At 39.5% G+C, this 22,139-nt stretch overlaps 2 protein-coding genes across 4 annotated transcripts; both read right to left on the bottom strand.

Moving 5' to 3' along the window:
• Nucleotides 1-1,017: 1,017 nt before the first annotated feature.
• On the bottom strand, nt 1,018-12,340 carry pde9ac (phosphodiesterase 9ac). 3 transcript variants are annotated; one of them, XM_068585144.1, is made up of 20 exons: nt 12,182-12,340; nt 11,619-11,749; nt 9,720-9,790; nt 9,117-9,194; nt 8,911-8,954; nt 8,694-8,748; nt 8,466-8,536; nt 8,292-8,379; nt 8,114-8,192; nt 7,934-8,008; nt 7,745-7,831; nt 7,410-7,514; nt 7,174-7,256; nt 6,739-6,895; nt 6,478-6,591; nt 6,148-6,252; nt 5,902-6,030; nt 5,713-5,808; nt 4,803-4,879; nt 1,018-2,981 (listed from the first exon to the last, which is right to left on the bottom strand). In XM_068585144.1, exons 2-19 carry the CDS (start codon nt 11,685-11,687, stop codon nt 4,835-4,837), a joined length of 1,551 nt encoding a protein of 516 aa, XP_068441245.1. In that variant the 5' UTR covers nt 11,688-11,749; nt 12,182-12,340; the 3' UTR covers nt 1,018-2,981; nt 4,803-4,834. The 3 variants fall into 3 exon arrangements, with proteins under 3 accessions (XP_068441245.1, XP_068441244.1, XP_068441246.1); XM_068585143.1 differs by having other exon boundaries at nt 4,803-4,885; XM_068585145.1 differs by lacking the exon at nt 4,803-4,879.
• Nucleotides 12,341-14,970: 2,630 nt separating this feature from the next.
• Nucleotides 14,971-21,800, bottom strand: hepacama (hepatic and glial cell adhesion molecule a). Its single transcript, XM_068584056.1, has 7 exons — nt 21,552-21,800; nt 19,280-19,627; nt 18,733-19,014; nt 17,182-17,272; nt 16,883-16,950; nt 16,651-16,721; nt 14,971-16,267 (listed from the first exon to the last, which is right to left on the bottom strand). The coding sequence occupies exons 1-7, from the start codon at nt 21,646-21,648 to the stop codon at nt 15,899-15,901; spliced, it is 1,326 nt and encodes a 441-aa protein (XP_068440157.1). The 5' UTR covers nt 21,649-21,800; the 3' UTR covers nt 14,971-15,898.
• Nucleotides 21,801-22,139: the final 339 nt, after the last annotated feature.

A 22,139-nucleotide genomic window follows, 5' to 3' on the forward strand; every position in this document is an offset into this window, starting at 1 on the left:
AATGCTGAGATGAATGGGAGGAAAGTAACACCCAGACTGCACCAAACTTCCCCAATGCGTCAAAATACACGACCACGCGCAAAGTTTGTAAAGAAATCCTGATTAAAGAAAAACGAGACCTGAGGCTATAACAACATTTAAATATGAATTATGACACATTTTAGTTTTGCTGGTATAAAAATGAACTTTGGTGGGTGATAAAAAGTCTAAATGTTTTTAATTAATGTTGCTGTAACATGTATGCTGCTAATGTCACAAATCCCTGATCAAATATCTTCCTCGTCTTCCTTTGCACGCTAAGGTCCACTATCGTGCAAGCTCACTGAAAGAAAAATTAAACACTCATTAAACCGCCATCGAGGTGCATTTGTAATAGATACCGTACCCACTTTTCCATCATCAAACGGGCCCATTGAAGTATTGTGGCAGTTAAACATGATGTAACACCCAGCCTTTAGGCAAAGAGAATGACAAAAGGGTTTTAGATATCAGCCGCTATAATTAGCTTTACTCTGATGAAAACATCTAACAGTCTACTGGATGACAAGTGAGCAGGATGGGTGGACGCTCAAGTTGGGTCATTCATCTTTTGGTGGACTGAAATGTGAAGAGATCATGAGCGTTGGGGGTACACACGAAAGAAATCTGCATGCTGAGAACCCTTTTTTCACACTCTTTGAAAGAAGATCATAATTAAGAGTGAAAAAAGCTTTCTGCACTCATATATAATGAAAGTAGTGCACATTGTCTCAACTTGTCCCAAAGAAACTCTTTAATCATTGCCCATGCGGCACAGTGCTGTGCAGTACCATTGTGTGATAAGACGGTAAGTTGTTTGATCAGAGCATTCCTGCAGGGAAATGTCAATACACTCTGTCACGCTGGGGAAGCAGGTGGTGCGTAATTACACTCATTCAAACAATACTCACACTCAAATATGTTTACTTACTTTCTCTCATTCCAACAGCAACACAAACATACAGTCCAATGTTTTCTTTTTTCATTTTTATTGCTCGAGATCATCAACTTACAAGTGGGATTGCAGCGGTATGCACACGAAAGGTCACGTTCAATCAAAAGAACCATCGGGCCATCAACATGTCAATAAATAGTTTAATCAATCTAAACAACAGACTAGAGGAGTGGAATTGAAGTTGATCAATTCTCCTACTTGATTTTGGAATGCACAAACAAACCTAAAAAAAGAAAGAAATATGCAGCACAAATAAAGTCTCATTCTCATTGTTTCATTCATTACTCTGTATTATTAATGATGTCATTAGAGCTATGCAGGTGGTATTCACTGTATGTGTGGTAGGAAGACGGGAGGAAATAATCACTCTGGAGTTATTGCCAATATATTGCTAAAAATGCAGGGTAATAAAAACACCGTGGAATAGCTAGAGGAAACCACCCAGATCTGATACTGCTTGAAGTGAAGCTGTGGAGAGAGGAAGGGGTGTGGTTCGGGCTGAGATAAGTGGCACCTTTGGGTGGTACACATTGGACAACTGCTCATATTTCAACACATTTCTAGCCCTCAAGTCTAACACGCAGCAATAAAATGTATTTCATCTCAGATGATGAGCAGAGAAGGTGTGTTAAGATCATGCAGTCGTCCATGTGGGTGTCAAAGGGGAGAAGTAGTGTGATTGTTATGCGACATGACAAAAATAAGGATTGTTTTTCGGTGAAGATAATAATTAAATGAATCCAATAATTGCAAGCGAAACATGACCACAATGATCTAAATAGGCACTTGCTGTGGTTTGTTATGGAATCGACAGCACGTGTCAGGAATCTGCAGTGATATGAAAAACAATCCAAACTCAAGACGGATTGGATCTGTGTATCACATGGTCTTCATAATGGCCTTGTAATGGAGATGTTTACAAGTGTAATATGACTGCCAGAGATGGTTAGTTGAGATAGTTATGTCAAACTACTTCCAAGGGCTGGAAGGAGTTTTCCCGCTTTTCTCCTAATATCTAACAAGTCATGTGGATACAACGCAGTCAGCAGGTCACTTTTACCAATGCCTCGCTTCATTCTATGTGATCATTGTAAGGTTCATATCAGGCTTATTGGTTGTTTTTTAAAGCTTTTCTCAAACAAACCTTGGTCAACATTTGTAGTTTTAAAATATTTTCTCTTAAATGAAGTGACTGAGTTACTATAGAAACACTCTAAAGATCGTTTGACTTGTGTGTTGTCGAACTGTCTTTGAAGACTCAGAGTGTGACAGATGAACAGACATGCAAAACACAGTGTTACATCCATTGCGAGATATCAAAAACGTTTTTACAGGAAATGTGTGTAAAACCTTGGACCTTGTGTGGCTTGATTTTATTGAACAGTGTCGATAACAGCGTTGATTAAAGTAAGAGAACACAAAGACGTGATGGTTAAATGAACTGCACATTGGAAGTGAACATAAAAGCAAAGCTGCATCTTTCTTTGGAAAACACTCAGTGCACCATATCAATCAAAAACATATTGCTACATTGAGGTGAAAACATCCTACTTTGGTGCATTTTATTCTTCTACTGGAAAAAAACATAATGATCAATTATTGTTCGTGGAAAATACTTTCCATGAGTCCAATTCTGCAGTCAAAACTGTAATTGTAAAATGTGTGGTGGAGAATATTTAAATAGGTTTGTTTTTGGAGACATTGGTCCTTCAAACTCTTGAACACTATGAAATATAAAAGAGTAGAGAGAACATAAAAACCATATATATATACGGAGAGGTCCCTCCCTGTTACATCCAGTGCTAAAGTCAAAGTCAAAGTTCAAGATATGCCACCTTGACTCCTCAATTTAGTTCAGTATGTAGCCAAACCATCTCTTTTCTCTCCATTCTGATCCTGATCCATCTGTCATCTTCACAACGCAGACCAGAACGTCTTCTCCGAGGCCTCAATCCCATGTTTTACAAGTTTACAAGTCTTTCCTGAGTTTGATCACAAAAGAAGACCCCTGCAATAAAAAAAGAACTTAGATTAGGAGGTATAAAAAAACAGCAGGATGTTAAGATGAAATCAAAACTAGGGAGAAAGGGTCTAGCTGCAGAGCTCCAGGCTCCCCGTCAGACCATTTCCTGTTCCAAGCTCGGAGAATGTCTGAAATTGTGCAGCCAGAGATGAACATCAAGGCGTTAGCAAGCGTTCATTAGTAGCAGCTAGTACTGCTAGCCACTTTCTTTAGAGAAGAGTTGGCAACACAGAGCAGGGTTTTTTGGTTGGATAATTTTAAAAATCAAGCTTACTCTTGCTAGTTTCTCAAGATGACCAACCCAAGATATATTATGTTGCAATAACTGTACCTTGAAAGTTAGGTTATGCAACATTAGGATGCAAATAACTTGCAACAACCGTAATGTTAAACGCTGAAATGATTAGGCGACGTTAGTTTGCTAACGACATTAGCACTTTTACCTTTGTGTCATTGCTCTCGGTTGTGTGGTAATGGCGCGATGCAATGGACGGAATAAGTACTTTATTTTACTTAAGTAAAAGTAGAAATACAGCAGTTTGAAAAAAACAACAACCAGTAAAAGTCATGAATTCAAAATGTTACTTTGGTACAGAAGTAGTATCAGCGTAATGTACTTAAAGTATTTAAAGTTCACAGTATGCAGAATGGCTCCTTATAGTGCTATATTAATAATAATAATAATTTATTTTGTTTAAATTACTAACAAATACACATACGAGCATTTTCATATTAGGCTACTGAATCATATAATATAAGCATGTGTTTTAAAAAGTAAAAAGTAACTAGTAAGTTTATATTTCAAACAAAGGAAGTGGAGTGAAAGGTACAATATTTACCTCTGAAATGTAATGGAGTAGATGTATAAAGTTGCATAAAATTGAAATAAGTAGGTTTATAAGTATGACAAAATTAGACTTAATTAAATGTACTTACACGTTACATTCCATCAGTGCATGGACATGATACAATGTGTTAAATATTATGCTCAGTAGACTACTTTATTTATTAACAATAAGCGCCATAAAACAATACAAATGTAATTTATGGATTTTCCACCATGGGTTCTGGTGATGGAGATGGGTCCCAGCCACGGAGGTAACTGTATCTGTAGCTCTGCAGTGGGACGCTAGTAAATCTAGGTTTAGAAGAGAACTCACTGAAAAAGAGCTGTACCTAGATCAGCGCAAGCCATGCCTGACTAACGTTTGGGTGGTTATCGACAGAAAAGAGGGTTGCAGTTTCATTTCATAAGCAGAACATGTTGTTTCTTGTCATTGTAGGTAACAAAAGGTAACATGGTGTTAAAGAAAAAACAAACAAATGAGTGGCAATTTCATCACTATGTTTCCAGCTGAGACAACAGCAAAATGAATGATGTCAAATTCTGACATGACATTACTAAAATCAAAGAAAATCAAAAAGATGCTCATGTTTCTTTGTTGTAGGCTGTTGAATTTTTCTTTCTCTCTTTTCTTTCAAGGCGGATTGACTTCTACATAGCCAAGACCCGAGCACTGTCTAAGAATTTCTCTTAAGCTTAGCCAATTTAGTTTCAGCCAACTAAATAAGATCACCACCTTGGTTGTCCTTTTGTGGGTAAATTTATATGAACTTTTGCTAAATTAAAAGGTAAATCCATAGTGATGCAAGTGCTGCACATTCGTAAAGGTGTGGCTTTTGTAGAGTTCACTAGAGAGGAGAGTTGATGTGCAGAGATGCCAGAGAGAGGCAGAGACAGAGTGCACTCATGAGACTAACGCTAACAACTAAAGCAAAACCAAGGAGTCAGTTGCTTTTACTTACACAGATACCACAGCACTCACTCATTGCAGAGCTTACTTCTTCTTCCCGCCTAATGACATATTTTCAGTTTTTTTCTTCTGTGCCTCATTGAACAAAAGACACACCTTTATGTTAGCAAGTAGTTTGATGTGTGTGTATGTGTAACCCCACCCATGTAACACAAACTGTATAACTGATAATTAGATTGGATTTTTTTCTCTCCATATTTTCCTCTCACAGCAGGAAACAAGTGTTTCCGCCATTGTTTCAACCGCATACACGCTGCTTACTGTAAGTACCTTGAAGGCAAAACGAGCTGTGTACTTTGGTATGCACACTACTAGTCTTGTTAATGTGTTTTGGTATGCCACACAGGCACAACATGTTTGAGGTGATGCAGAAATGTATTTTTTGCCTGTAATTCATGCATGTTTAAAGACAATTTACTTAATTTGACTGGCCTGCAACTGTTCAAAGCCAAGAAATAGTCTGGTACACTGCCCCCCATAACATTGTGTTTTTGTACGTCTATAATTTAGCTTCAGAAGTTCTGGTTGGCGGACTTTTGTTAACACCTCAGAGGGCCCATTTTCTGCTAAGCTAAGCTAACCAGCTGCTGGTTAACAGTTGTTGGAGAGGGGGCATTCTTCTCATTAAATCTCAATAGATGAAAAAATATCAAACTATTCCTTTCAATTATTTTTTCTCAGAAGGTTTTCACATTGTGAAACATCTCTTCCAAACAGAAACACTTCCAATCAGCGCCCCCTTCAACTTACTCACTCTTTGTCACAGAGTGTCAGGTTACTATTAAAAGGTGAAGTATGGTGGACATGCTTTGAAAACAGTAAAACAAAAAGATTTGTGGGTTTGAACAAAGCTTGATTGTGCCGATAGATAGACAGATAAAATACAATAGTATAGGTTCTACCTCTGTCATGGCATCATCAATCTGTTTCAGCTCCTCGTAGTGGTCACGCGAGTCTCTCAAAGGTTGAACCATGATCTCCTCAATCTGAGGAAAAAGCTGTTGGACGCGCCAGTAAGAGCATTCATTAATAATCAGTGTGTGTATTGGTAAAAAAAAAAAACACATCTGTATACACACACATTGTCCTACCTTCATGACAGTCTCAAACATTGGGATGAGGACAAACTTGATGAATCCGATCTGAGCGGTGGGTTTGGTGACTTTATCTCTGTCCATGAAGGGAGCCACAGGGAGACCCTCAGTCTTCTCCCTGTCACTCTGGGAGGCACATCAGTGGAAATAAAGTCATTTAGCTATTGATCACAATGAACTGCAATCTTCCTTCATCTTGATTGGTTTAGATAATGGATTTCAGAATGCTTCGCCTGAGGTCACCTGCATGAAGTACTCCTCCAATAAGCAGTCTACCCATGGCTCAGCGACTTCAGTTGGCCTCACTTCGTTGGAAATGTCGCAACACTTTATCAAAACCATCTTCAGCTGAAAGCACACGTACATGTAGGAAAATACACACAACACAAAACACAGGATAAAGAAGCCTGTACATCATCAACACACATACTGCATCAACTGTGTTTATGTGACTACTTTTATAAAATGACACTCATACAATCCACAGCACGCTCAACAGATGAAGGCCTGCTTATGTTGACGTCTTTAACAGCTGATGTCAAGTGGCGATGCAACATGATCTTGTATACATACACATGTCACATGCTCTTCATTGGCGAAGTCAAAGCTGTCCACTTTTTGCTTAAAGGATTCTAGGATCTCCCCATGTCTGGCCATGTCGGTGGCCAGAATGAGGGTGATAATTGCCTTGAAATATAAAACCAAAAGTCAGTTTGCGCAACACTTACTCACATTTAAAGTCAAAATGGTCCTCAGAATAATATGTAAATATGTGCAAAGATTATGTATGATTAAGATAAAGCTCAGCATGCTTGTCTTGAATTTACGTCTCACCTGTCGAATCTGCTTGAATGCCTCAGGATCCACATTTGCAAAGATATTGCACTCAGGAAGAGAGAGGATCTGGAAGGCCACTGCACAGTGATGGTTTTCCAGGGGAGATATGTCGTTATAGCGAACTGCCAGCTCTGTGCGGGCATTGATTTGGTACCTGATGGATGGATGACATGGGTGAATAGATAGAGTGGTAGCATATCGCAATGAAGCTTCCTAGATAAGAGAGATCCTCGCCTGCCAAAAACCCAGACCAAAAACAACCCTCTAATCTGAATCATCCTGTTGTCATACCTGGACTCTCTCCATGCTGAACTAGTTTCACAGTTCATTGACAACAGTGTTGTGCAGAGGATGTCAAAACATAATGGGGTCAATGGGCATCTGCAGGGTTATATCTGTTAACACACCTTCATACAGAATAGTGAGTCTTACGTGTTGTTGTAGCCAGGGTGGTCCAGGTCATGGCACACTGCAGCTGTCATTAGAATACCCATATCTGTGAGAGTCATCTTATCCTGGACAACAGTGCAAATAAAAGTTATTGGAAATGGTCATCAAAATGGCAAAATGGCTGTTAAATGAATTTGATGGTATTTCAAAGTAAAAACGACTTTCTCAATTGTTCAGAACTTAAACTTATCATGAACACACATGAACATGCACCATACCTGTATGTTGCAGAGGTTTATCATGCCATACATCATCTGACTAACGCAAAAGCAATGGCGAAAGTTGTGGAAAGGATTACAACGGTAGTTCTCCTGGATGGCCAACTGGAAGACAAGATGATTAATTATTCAGCCACTAACTGCAGAATCTTAAATCAAGTATTTCCAGCTTTGTATAATTTAAAAGTGATTTTGTTATCTGTGTAAGGACACTGCTATTACTCTTAGCAACACATCTGCCTTCTAAGTCAAAGCTTGTTTGGAATCTGCACCATGTGCATGGCAGAATACAGTATATCCATGTGCTTGGTTGTCCTTTACTGCTCTAACTGTACCAGCCAGCGTTTGAGTGTGATGGGGTTCATGTTGAATTCCTTCACCAGTCCCAAGTCATGGTACATGTACTCCAAACAACTTAGCATCTGCAGCCACAAAGGAAGAGAACAGACGTTCAAACATCAGTCACTTGGATAACATGGAATGGAAATGTTTGATTGAGTTATGAAGCGGCAGAGTCCACAAACCTCGTTATGTTCCCAGTGCCAGACATCGAATGTTGGCTTCTTGAGGGCCTCAACAGTCTCCTGAGACAGTGTGTACTGTGTATACCAGATAAACAAGTCCATCAGAACTTCAAAAGAGGCTGTAAATATTCATGAAGCTTTTTATAATAGGAGTTGAAGCGATTATCCCAGTGGACATACTTTTGGATAATTGGGGACATCTCGTCTCGGAGTGACCTTCTTCCCATCGTCAAAGTTGTATTTGCATGGACAGTTTACTCTGATGTTAAAAGGAAAGAAATCCCAAAAGATACATTTGACGTAATTTGTTTTCTGTTGACACCTGTAAGATGTAATGTCTAACTTCCTACTACTTCACCTGCCACCACCTCTTGACGCCATCTCATCTCGTAGCTTTTTCAGATCATTTTTACACTTCTCAATCTCCACCACCTTCAAGCCCTCCACTGAAACAAGATGACAGGAAATATTGCATTATTGGGGATTTTCTGCGGGATCATTTCATTTAAACTCTCTAAAATCAACCACTTACGTTCGACTCTCTTCTCTAGCATTGCTAGCCTGTTGGTGACCTCAGTCTTCAACTCGTTAATGCGAAAGGCTCTGTAAAGGGGAAAGAAGGGGAAATGATGAAAGGATGACACAGATTTCACATAATTTATTGGTAACAATGATAAAATAAAACTTGAATGAAATGTGTGTGAGGTATGTGTGAAGGTGGGCTTCGGCCACAACACAACATGAGGAACTGAGGCGTTACCTGCTGAACTGATCAGCCACCTGGGACAACACGTTCTGAAACATGTCCTCCTTATCTGCAGACATAAATACACTTCTGATAAATCATCATAAAAGCAACTACATTGTCACGATTGATATTTTCAGGCTTATTATTACTTTCACAGTGGATGTGTTTTTGATGCATGACTGTATGTGTCAGTGAGAGTGAAAGGAAAATAAAGATGTCACAGCTGTACCTCCAATTTGACCAGTAGACAGAGGGATGACTTTGTACAGAGAGCTGCGAGGAAACCACAGGATTATTATTCCTAAATCAGTTTGACCATTTCTTTGTATTTTTTTTTGCTATTGCAAAGTTGATGGAGCAATTTCAGCACACGGTTATTAAGTTAGTTGTGTAAATATAGTTGGCCCCTGAATTGTGCTAATGCTGGTATGTTACTTTGGAGAGTTGGTGGGCATGGTGGGATCTATGGAGACCAAGGCTCCTTCTGGGTCCATCATCATGATGGCAGTGTTCCTGTGGTGAGAGGATTAGAGGGAAAATGACAAAAGTAGAAATTATTTCATTCATTTCTCCTAATATTTCATAAATTAATGTTGTCTATATTTTACGGGGATGCTAAATATCACATTAGAGATGAATATAAAAGATCCACATGTCTGATATGAATATTATTAGAAAGTATACAAAACTAAATGTATTCACTGTGTCAATACATAACCTCCTCCAGAGAGTGGAGAACATACACCTATGGTTTAAAACATCTATTGTCCTCAATTAAGGCATACAACTGAATGAGATGATAATATTAAGATTGTTTATATAACTTAGTATTGTCTACTTTGATGTGCATGGCTCATGTCTGTCTGTTGCATGCAGGTACTCGTATGTAAGTGGCTGCTTTACTGCATACTAATCTTTCTGTGTTGGATGACATTATTGTGCAGTTTCATGGTATAGTTCTAAGGTTTTCAAGTATGCCCAGAGACACAGATAATACTCTACATGTGACGAAATACATTTGCAAACAAAACAACAAACCTAGGAATGTTAGATGAGGAACACAGAAGCTCCTTGATGTCACATGGGCTGCAGTGCCCGCTGAACACCACCTGTGAGGGAAACACATTTTGTTGAATGAGATATATATATATATATATATATGTATATATATATATATATATATATATATATATATATATATATATATATATATATATATATATATATATATATATATAAGTATATATATATATATATATATATATATATGTATATATATATATATATATATATATATATATATATATATATATATATAGAGAGAGAGAGAGAGAGAGAGAGAGAGAGAGAGAGAGAGAGAGAGAGAGAGAGAGAGAGAGAGAGAGAGAGATACTTTATTCATTGTTTTTCTTTACTTCTATACATAATGGAAATAATGGGAGAAGGCTGTTACATAGGATGAACTTTAAAGTATGTATTACTTATTATCATGTCACATTATATTAGAAGACCTAACCTTCAGCCGTGCACAAACCCAATACAGTGTGTCTATGGTTAAAGGCACACCTGCACTTATTTCATATAAGGCCTCAGTGTCCCTACAGGGTGGGAAGGTTATCAAGTTTCATGTTTTTTTTTTTCAGACAAGCGAATCACACAGTGAGGGTCTGCCCGCTGCATGGTTGAATAAGGTCAAGAAAGAAAAGGACAGCTGGAGTGTGCGCGTTCATGCAGCTGTAGAAGATAGCGCCATTCCTGTCCTTCAATCGGCCCAGTTTACGGGACATACATTACATGTATAGAGATTAGAACATTTCTCCCTGGCACGACATGTCCAGGGTTGATAACAAAGACTGCCTGGGCACATAAAGCCTGTGCAACAACTGTGATCCTACATCTTGAAGGAAGCAGGTGTAGCAGACAAACACTCAGGCCCTTGAGCAGACATGTGTCATTGCCAGCGCTCTACTTGAAGCACTCCACATCACCAGATCAGCATGTGTTTCATGTATCTCTGCACCTCAAGCCTCAAACCATTGCTCATGATGATCACGAAGCTCTTGCTCTGCTGTTTTATGACTACAAAATAAAAAATGACATTAAACATGTATTATTTTTTTTATCCCCGCCACCCTAATGAGGATAAGCAGTTTGGATAATGGATGAATGGATGTATTTTTATTTTATGTTAGCCCTTAGTGTAATTTCTGCTTTCATAAAAATAAGGAACAAAATTTATAATCCATATTTTCAATCATACAACAGAGCTGAAAGCGGTCAGAAATGTGTTCTGTTGTGTTTGCCGTAAACAACAGGCGTTTGCTTGTGTCAGTAACAAATGGAAGCCTACCTGCTCTGCATCACCAACTAACCTCCCCCCAAACAGAGTTAGCTGCTGGAAATACTTGCTACGTGCGTCAAGATGGCAAAATAAGAAATTCATTTTTAATTGCCATAATTAAGGTTGATTTTGTAATTAAATCCATTTTAAAATGAATGTTATCTTAAAATGTAATAACTAAATATATAGAACTGCATGCATTCAAACACATTTTGGATTGTATTGACAAAATAATCCATATTAATTCCATTACCATTGATTAATTGATTTACATTAGTTAGGCATTAGTTAGACACCATCAACCATTATTTTCAACGTGTAAACTGGAGAAACAGTTTTGAACAATCTTTATAGTCTGCAGTGACATTTTAGAGTCTTATTAAATCTTTAAGTATTTCCATTCATTTCCAATCCTAAATAGTACATGACACTATTTGCTGGCAAAAGGTTTTTTTCTCTAAAGAAAGAAGTCTAACCTTTTAGTAAAAACCCAGCCCATTTCACACAGCAGACAAATACATTTCCATCACATTATATCTACAAACAGGTAAAAATAGATATTAGAAGTACAGCATTTCCACCTGAACAAGACCCACCTTTTGCACTTTCCCTTCCACATCCAGGTAAATGGTTTTTGGGGCATAAGAGGAGGAGCTGGAGCCCATGTTGACCTCCCTCTCCTCTCTTAAACACCTGCAAAGATTCTGCCTCAAATCCCTGATTCAACCTGATGAGCCAATAGAAGAAACAATAAATGGAGAACGCACATTTCTTTTTTTTTGTAAATTTAGAAACAGCTGATAATGCCTGATGAAAACATTAAGTTGTGATAAGAAAACATTCGCAACAAGAAAGCATGGTTTCTGTCAACAGTGAAATAACATAGAAATCAAGATTTAGCTGTTGCCAACCTCCAGTTTCAAATAAATGAAAAAGAAAATTAAAATCATAAAAGAATGCAAAATATTACCAGGGAAAATGAATAAAACACGAGAAATAAACCTAATCAGCCCTTTTGCATTTCTTATTCCCTATCAATCACAGACAGTTTTCATAATGCAATTCAATTGTGAAACTTATTTTCCCGATAAAAAACAATAAAACAGTTTACAGTTTTAAATTATCAATCAGATTAATTGATAAAAGCAACAGCACTCACAGTGTCAGCGATGCAGCTTCCCCCGTGGAGACCGAAGGTCCTATAGGTGCTGAGGATGCAGCTGAGTCACATGCAGACACACAAATACACAAACACAAAGGGACAGCTATGGGGAGGAGAGAGAGGAGGTGAGTGATGGAGAAGGCGAGGAAGTGAGGGAGCCAAAGAGGTCTGGAGTACTATGAGTATAACTGGCACTCTAACTGGTTGCCAGGGTACAGTTACTATGGAGAAAAAAAGACAGCCCATAATGTCTTAAGCAATGCAGGGTGTTTACCTGCGCTGGAAACACACTTTGTATCCAAATGATTCACTGTGTCTCTTTGGAAATGCAGAATTATGAAAAATAATGGCCTCAATTTTCATTAAACTTGGTGTAAGGGTGTAGGATGAGTCAAGGTGGAGGTCTACACACTTCTAGTTTGATACTTATTGCTGTGTGTGTGTGTGTGTGTGTGTGTGTGTGTGTGTGTGTGTGTGTGTGCGTGTGTGTGTGTGTTGTTACACTCCCCAGACCACTCATCCCCTCCCGTGTTGTCCACTCCAGGGCCAGCATATGGTTTTGTCAGACGAGTTCAGCAGAACACTTGAGAAGATTTCATTTTTAGCAGCAGTTTCTAAATGGTCAACTGGAGGATACGATGACTTGTCTCATTGCATTTCCTTTAATTTCAAGTCATGACTCAATATATGGAAAACGTCTGCAAGGAAGAAAGAGGAAGACGCTTCAGGGTGAAGGGACGACAGCAGTTGTCAAAGAAGTATTTAGATAAGTAAAGTATTAATATATTCATGTGCAATTTCTGCATTCAAAATTGTACTGAATAGAAGTGCCATTATCTAAATGTAAATATTACGCAGTAAAATGGCCCATGTAACCAATATGGTGTACAGTATAATAATTACTATTATTGATAATACTGATGCATCAGTGTGTAAGAGGCATGTTGGTTGAGGTAGGGCTACACTGTAAAAGGTGATACCAAGCATACCTAAATGAAATTTGTGTACTTTACTTATTTCTAACCATCCTGTTGATATAACTCATATACTGTTAGTAAATTCCTTGTTTTGTTTGAAAGGGTAACTAGATGAATATTTAACAATGTATTGCTTTTTATATACTTATCATGCATTTTAACATTTAAAACTTATAATCCTAAAAGTCACAAGCAACAAAGATAACTTTGAAATAATACACTGGAGTATAAAGTGCAATAGTTGCCTCAGAAATAACATGGAAATACTCAAGTTAAGAACAAATTTAGAACAGTACTACAGTGAATACACAATGTGATAGTTCTCTCCACTGCATGACAGACAGACAGTATGAGTGGTATGTTCACAGTAGAAACAAGTTGTAATTCGTTTTAATGTTGGAAAACAGGATGAAAATATCAAGTAAATATTGGGTGTAATATGAATTTTGCGCAAAATGTGACAGTGAGTAGAAACTGGGAGAAAACGCTGGTAGGACTCTCTTCCCCTTTTTCCTTTTTTTTTTTTATCAATTGACCTGAATAAAGATCAAAGCCTGTGCTCTACAAGGGGACTACCTGCTGTTACTGCAAGTCCTGACCTAGACACAAAAAAGGGTATCGCTTTCCAACAGTCACCTTCTTACACTGAGAATTTCACATCAACAGGCTGGTGTGAACAAGGACATGGACAAGGACAAGGCTCCACCATGCAGCAGGAGGAGGCAATTAATTAGAGATGGAGAGCATCAACATAATCTCTGTTCAACCCAGAGGATACCTTCTCTCCACACACTTGCAGATGCTCGGAGACATGCACAATGGACTGCATGCTTGCAGGTGTGATCCTGCTCCCCAGGGTCTAATTAGTGCCTGAGCTTACAAGCTCCTCTGCCATGCTGGAGGAGAGCTGGGACATGATGGGAAAGAACCGTATCACTAATAGATATGTGACAACAAAATAGAGGAAAAGTAATTTCCGAGCTCAATAAAAGGGACATTTATTTTTCTACTTACTGTCAGCCATGAATGATTATGCACATTTGTGTGCTTGCTCATCTGTGCTCTCTTATGTCTGTGATGCTTATTCATGAGTCTGTGTGCCAGGGAATACATTCTGTTTAAAATGGAACAAAGATGGCAAAGCACATCAAACCAGCCGGATCTAATTTGTTTATGTCATCACAAGACTCACCACACCTTCAGAAACGGAAGACACATTTCAGGATAAAAGCAATTAATACAATCATGCAGATCTTCATGACAAAAGATGTCCACCTGGACCTCTGAAAGGAACACATTATCCTGATAATAGGGACGGAGGTGTGTGTGTGTGTGTGTGTGTGTGTGTGTGTGTGTGTGTGTGTGTGTGTGTGTGTGTGTTTGTGCACATTTGTACACCCTTTTACAAGCTTGTAACCTCACAACCATTAAGCACATCTTTTTGGTCTTTTTATTCCATCTTCCCTGGTTTTATGGAATGAAAAAAACACACTATACAAAGGATAAAAATAAACCTCATATTAAGTAGTCATTACTTTTGTGCTTGGATACAGTTGCCATATACTGTAAAGCCATTTGTTTATTTCCAGGAATGGTTTGTCTATAATCAAGAAGAGTCTGTTTGTAGGAAATCAGTTGGAAGCTACATGATTGAGCTCGTGATTGTCTCGCCTGCATTGAGATTTACTGTATTTACTGACTACATGTTTTTCACCGAAAGTCGTTCTTGAAGTTAATTATTATTATTATTATTATTATTATTATTATTATTATTATTATTAAGAAACATTGCATACATTATGGGGCATTGGGCTTGTAATGTCAAGTATTGGTAAAGTGAGTGGCAATTTGTTGTTGTCAACCAGTTGCTCATGGATGATGTCTTTAGTGTAACACATGAAAAGCATACACATAAACTATGCACAATATACTCCAATGCCCTATGTCAACTGCTACATTTTGTAGATAACAAATGATAAAGTAAAATATTTCACCAATAATTCTCTTCCTCAATTGTGCATGTGCAGCAGTGTGTGGGCGACACCTAATGGACGAGATAGGAATGACGTCTATATTCAAGAACGGACGATCACGTTCAGCTCCCTCACAATGACAGAGGAAGGTAAAGCATTTCTACTTTCTGATATTATTGGGAAAACTGATAAAAACACAATTTAATAATATAGTGGAAATGAAAAAGTCTAATCCTGAAATGTATGTCTTGTAGCACAGTTGCGGTGGAGAGTTTTACAAAATCCACAAATCTACAAACTATTTAAACTGTTTTTATTACCTGAGGTTATACGATGACCTAATCCTTAATAAGAATACAGTTTGCAGTTTAATTGTTCGAAAAACACCCAACCCAAAACTATTAACTTACATATGTACAGGTACTTCAACATGTGTACAGGTACATGAAAATTCAAATTCATCAAGAAACAAAATATATACCATATCTGGATGTATTTTTTTTACTGTCTGAGCATTCTATACATGATATTCTACATCCCGGTGGACAAAATATACTTTTTTTCATGTGACAGGATATCATAAAACGACATATTGTGCATGGCCATAGAGAAATAGATGATAAACAATGGCATATGAAGTCAAAGAATTAGCTGAAAGTGAACTCATCTCTTATCCTAATCCATTATCCTTGTGGCACGGTGCGACACAGGGTCCACAAACTACACATAGACTTTACATATCACAGAACGAAAACACGCAGCGGTCACTGCTGCGATGGACAGTGAGTCTGATCAAAAGGCTCTGGACACTCGACCTCTACAGGCAGGTGGCTGCTCGGGATGCCCACTGGCGGTCGGACCTTTCTTATCGGGCTGAAACTTCGCGGAGATGAACCGGGGGAGTGAGCAGGTGAGCGGACAGGGCGTAGCGGAGGGCCTGGAAGGGTTTGTGAAAGAGGCTGTGCCAGGGGAGAGGGGCTGCGGGGGTATCTGCGCGGGGCAGACCAGACGGGCCGTTCAGTTCTAAGAGAGGAGGAAGGACTAGGAAGGACTGGAGCGTACAGAGCAGGAATACTCATTTCTGATTGGACGGCAGCATTGCCAGTAAATTCTTCGAAACGCTCCAGAGTCTCCTGAAAGAAGATGAACGATAATCAGCTGTGGTGTGAGCTAAAATTCTCATTTTAATGAAGCCATCATTTGTAAGTCAAACTCTATGCATGGCAATGTTGGTCTTTCAGTCGATTCAAGAGGTGCAGACTGAAATATCAACAACTTGATCAATTGCCATTCGTCTTTATGGACAGACATCCATATCCCCCAGAGAATGAATCATATACTTTGGTAATCTCCTGACTCGTGCACCATTGCAGCCAACAGGTTGGCATTTAGCTCAAAGAACCGCTGTGGACAAGTACAGCCTTACAGAGCGGCTATTATGGCTGTAGACTCTTGTTTCATTGTAAGGCTGCCAATGGCTTAACAGATTCTGTTTTTCAATACAGGACTGACTTACATCTTCGTTGAGAACATAAAGAGGCATGGGACTCCTTCGACCAAGTGTAGTTGGTTTGGGAACAACATCAACTGCAAAACATTGTACATTTATTTCATTTCAGTATTGACATTCCTCCAACAAGCTAACTTAAGTAATGTACTATATCATTGGGTCATCAGGAGCTTTAAAGGTAAGTTACAAGGTGTTTTTTTTACACATCTAAAGGTGGTTAAATGTAACTATTGCTCACCATCATGGCCATTTTCACTCTGCTCCAAATAGATGGGAGCTCTTTGGGGGACAGGTCGATGCTTCTTTCTACAGCAGGAACAAAAACCACATACAATCCTGCTAAATTACAAGCTACAGGTCCCTGTGTTTATTACTTTTTCACAAAATGTTCAGAGCGTAATGGAACTGCTGAGCTACACTTGAGATTCTAGGCACACCCTCAAGTTCAATAGCAAAGCCAATGAGAGAGGAAGAAAGAGAGGGGGAGAGAGAGAGAGAAGAAGGGAAAGAGGGCTGAGAAGAAAAGGTTGCTCTTACTTGGATGGTTTCCAACAAGCGCACACTGTCACCAGGGTGATCAGGAGGAATATGCCCCCGGTGGACAGGATGATGTATAGCGAGCTCCGTCCTAAACCAGAGTGATACACAGAGGGAGACAACAGCACCAAGAAGGAGAGAAAGAAAGACAGATGGAGAGGTTTGTGTCAATAAAAGCAGGACAATGCAGAATTGCTTTCACTGAACCACTAACCTGGAACTTTACTTCACATACAACTTCAAAGCTGTATCTGCTGTATGCAAAACCTCTGTCAGTCTATTGATATTTTATCTTTAAGAGTGAAAAAGTACAGTTTGCCGGATCCCATGAATTCGGTCTTCACAGAGACTCATTTGTTAATTTGTAACATCCTGTTTTCTTTTTAGATAAGCTTAGAATGAAATATAGCCAAGATATGCAATATTCAAAGCAACGTTTCTTTTTTTTCTTCTTCTCTTTTTACATTACTTGCCAAGCCGTTAGAGGATGCTGGCATGAATGAGAGGCAGTGAAGTAGCACATTAGGGTAGTCACTTTGAGACTTTATGCTGTGCTGCTATGCATGCAGAGGGAATAGAAAGGAGTGTGATGGATTGTCGCTGTCTCTTCATGCAACACATAGTACAGTAATAATGAAGTCAGGATTACTGAGATCCACTGAGGCAAAGCGCTCTCCCCACCTGCTTTCTTCTTCTGCTCCCTTCTCGTAAATAACTGTTCGTTCATTGGATTAGACGGCCTCTCCCTCTCCCTCAGCCTGACATGTCGCCCTATGCTGGCGCCCAGTAACAGCCGCTCTGGGCCAACTCTGCTGCACTCAGCCTAGATTTGCACTTGTTGTAAACAACATTGTTAGCGAGACGGGCATGCATGTGTACGGGTCAGCATGAGATGATAATTGCTTCTGTCAGCAACTGAAAATGGATTCTTGTTGAACAATAAACTAAATACATACAGCGTTTTCATAAGCTGGAGGTTGGTATTTAGTAGAGCTAGAAACCACTGTTGGAATGGAAGTACTTTTACTTAAGTACTGTGCTGTCTATGTTTAGCATGGATACTTAACATGAGTTTTTCTATTTTTCCCTTATATTTATTTGGAAATGTTACTCTACTGCATTTCTCTGTCCACTTTTTCATAGAATCAATTAATATCACAAACATATTACCGTCTCAATACATATGATGCACTCTTATGGATTACACTTTGTATTACAACGCTGACATTAAGGCCATCTCACCCAGCTACGTCATGAAAAGGCTGCTTACACATTATTGTACGAGTAACAATAATGCCATATCGTGACAAAAACACTGACAAGGTCGCTGCATCTAATTTGACACATTGAGTATTTGCTTGATAATACGTCTGCATTATACTTTTTAAAGCAGACGCTTGAATGATTTGTTATTTTAACTACAGTAAAGAATTGTAATAATGTTTTCCACCTCTAGTAGAAAACACATCTGAGGTCACTTTACCATCATCTCTTCATCCCTAACGTAAACTTGTAAACCTTGAGATCCTACCGGTGTAACATGCCACCTACTGTAGACAGTGAGCTTGACAGGCATGCTCTTCATGCTGCTGATGAGGTTCTCCACTGTGCAGGCGTAAATGTCATCGTCTGACATCACAACGCGTAAGATGCTCAGCACCTTTTGGTCATGTGAAAGCAGCAGACGTGTGTCATTGGTCAGCACCTTGCCTCCCTTCAGCCAACCGTAGATGGGCTTTGTGCCATTATCGTGGGAACAGTGGAGGTTAAAGTGCTCGCTGTACTCCAGGACGGACGAGGCCATCATCTGGATGTAAGGTTTGGACACGGGGACTGAGGAGGATGACAGGACATATACACAGGGGGGCTTGAATATTCAAAGATATTGACGTCAAACTAAACACACACGTTATGTTGAATCTTAAAAAGAACACCAGTAACACTGTGAATCACTCTATTTTGTTTTTGGCATAATAAACTCCTGTAAATTACCCTCTCGGACAAGATAACGTATTTTCAACTCGCATTGATATTTTCTTTCAGCTCAGAACTCCTCTGTGTGAACTTTGCTCTTTTAAAGGAAGGTCATTCTGCATACCATCCACAGTGAGCCCAATGTAGCGCTCTCCAGTGAAGGTGTCATCTGTGATGGAGATCTCGACTTCGTAAGCCCCTTCGTCTGACAGCTGCAGGTTGTGAAGCAGCAGTGACCCATTCTCAAGCACCAGGATACGGTTGCGGTACTCTGGCCTCAGGTTCCCTATGATGTCTGTTCCTATGGACTGCACAACAGTGATGGGTTTCTCTTTGTCCCTCTTTAGCTGCCACTTAATCACAGGCTTGTCCAAGCTGCTGCTGGAGTAGCTGACTGACAAGAGGGCCTCTTTGCCCACCGTGCCTCTCACCACCTGGGTTTGGCTGGTCACATTCACCGCTGACACCTCACCTGGAAGAGCAGACAAAAAGAAAGTAGTGAGGTCTCTTGAAGTGAGAGGAACTAAGAGCGGTTGCATGAGGACAGTCACTTTGCAGCCCTTGGTGCCCCATTAGCATGCAAAGATAAGGATTGAGTTAACAGCAGAGGACACAGTGATTACTGAAATACTAATTACCACCATTACTAAAAGAACAGCCATAAATGAATCAGAGCAGCAAAGGAGCATGGGTACGATGAAGTGGATACATTTACAGAGTCTAAGTACAACATTAAGGAACTTAACTCCTAATGTTTAGACCGCATAGTTTCCACCACAGTTATATTACAGAATGTATTAAAGTCTGTACTTTTTATACCATCTATTTGATTTCTGTAGTCACTTGTTAATTTCCAGGTTGTAACTGTCAAACCACTTAAAGCATCAAAATACATCCTTGATGCTGATGCATCCATTATGTTGCAAGTTAATCTTATTACATTGTTATTTGCTGATTAACTTTACTGTTTTTTTTAAACAAAATCATCACATTCATGACACAATGCAAATATGCGATAAGGTCTAAAACATAGTGTGGAAAACTCTGCACCCAGAGGCCCAATGTAAGCAACCAATTTATTCATCTAATTTTGAACAAACACTTCAACCGAAGTGTTCTTTGAAACAATGTTTATGTTTTCTTGGTTGCAGACTTGAACTTAGAGGCAGACCTGATGCTTTTCACTGATCACTGATCTGTTTCTTAGAAACTCCCCCAGGAATTCCTTATGACCTCTCGTGGTGAACAACTAATACTCTAATTTTGATTTGTGTTCCCCAATTATTCTCCACCTCCCACAGGGCCACAGGGATAAGGTATTACAGTGGGAGCCACATTTCATCTTTTAGAAAAGAGCCCTGTCTTGGAAACCGAACAATACAAAGCTATTATGTTCTCAGTGGAGGTTCCTATAACTCAGCTGTGGCCGGACACATGCAGCTCGAAACACTGGCTGCGGGCCTGCGAGGGGCATCCCACTGTTAGGCCTCAGTGATAGAAAGATCAACCTAGAAAAGAGGGAGGAGACAGAGAGTCTGCACTGTTCACGATTCTTTGCAGTGAGGCAGTTAGCAGGGCATCGCCTCATTGCCGCGGTAACCATTTGGTCCGCCTGACAGGGGTTGCCAAGGCGATAAGACAAAGGGCACGATTGTTGGAACTAGTTTCCTCCCTTGAAAAGAGTGAGAGAGCGCAAGAGAGAGGGAGAGAAAGAGAGAAAGAGAGTGAGTCTTTGTCTCTGGGGAAGTTGGAGATAGACACTGGTTCAAGTGATTCTACCAAAACTGACCTGGTTGGGTAAACTGGGTACATGGTACGGTCATGAAATCAAATCACCACATTTAAAAGACCAAATCACTTCATGCTAAACTTCCGCCATCGCTTTACCCCTCAAACGGACTCACCTCAAGCTTTTCACGCTCAAAAGCACTGATAACCGGTTCAGCACAAGACTTGATATCATCACACTTAACCTACACATCCCCTTCTTACACACCTACAAAGGACACTCCAGGCTCCTTTGAGCTCGGGATGGGGCCCAATAGAGGAGCACCACCCATGAACAAATCCATTGTGTCGCCAATCCGTGGCACACAACGACAAGAAAAAAAAAAAGTAGATGAATTTAACCTGGATTAACTTCACTTCAAATAAGACAAGGATTTGAGTTTTGAGTTGTTGTTTTTACGTGTCACAATGAAAGTAACCAAAAGACTGTAAAATTGGACATTCTAAAATACTTTGATTTAAATGATAACTAGCATAGTCAGATTTTTCTTTCAGAATATAACAACTTAATTTAAACGTATTTAATCGGTCATCTGAAAGACAGCAGAGCGTCGGGGATATTCTGTATCCTCTTTTCTCTGGATGGCCAAACAAATGTTTGAGCTTACCTGTGAAGAGAAGGAGGAGGAGGCCAAAGAGCGTCAGTAGGGAAGGAATGTCAGGAAAACTGTTGCCTGTAGAGGAGGTCTTCCTCTTCACCTTCATCTTGTGTCCTGGGAAGAGTCTTTCTCCCACTTAGTGAGCATGGTTTATCCACCCTGGGCACGTCTCTGAGGCTCAACACTTTCTCCACTGCCCAGCCTGCCTGCAACGCTGGACTCTGCCTGCTTCCACTGAGCCCCACTCTCCTCACAGCACCCCAGTCACAGCCAACAACAGCCAACTGTGTGTGCGGGTGTGTGTGTGTGTGTGTGTGTGTGTGTGTGTGTGTTTGTGTGAGACAGAGACATAGTATAGATGAACCCCTCTCTTCTATTGCAAGTTGCCCTTTCAGAAAGGAGCTCAAAAGGAATAGTATTTGCTTTTTTAGGCCGTTATTAATCTTTTTGTTCTTTTTTTTTTAAAGCTTTATGGAACAATATAATAGTTTGTTTTATTATTACACAGAAAGTAAGAGGTTAAATGTTATATTGAGTTAAGCAACTTTGCAAGAATCCCTATTGGAGAGAACTACAGTGCTTCAGCTCTAAAAGGAG

The sequence above is a fragment of the Clinocottus analis genome, unplaced genomic scaffold, assembly GCF_023055335.1.
Source record: "Clinocottus analis isolate CAN_PGR_092001 unplaced genomic scaffold, fCliAna1.0.p SCAF_2, whole genome shotgun sequence".
NCBI classification, from domain to species: Eukaryota; Metazoa; Chordata; class Actinopteri; order Perciformes; family Cottidae; genus Clinocottus; species Clinocottus analis.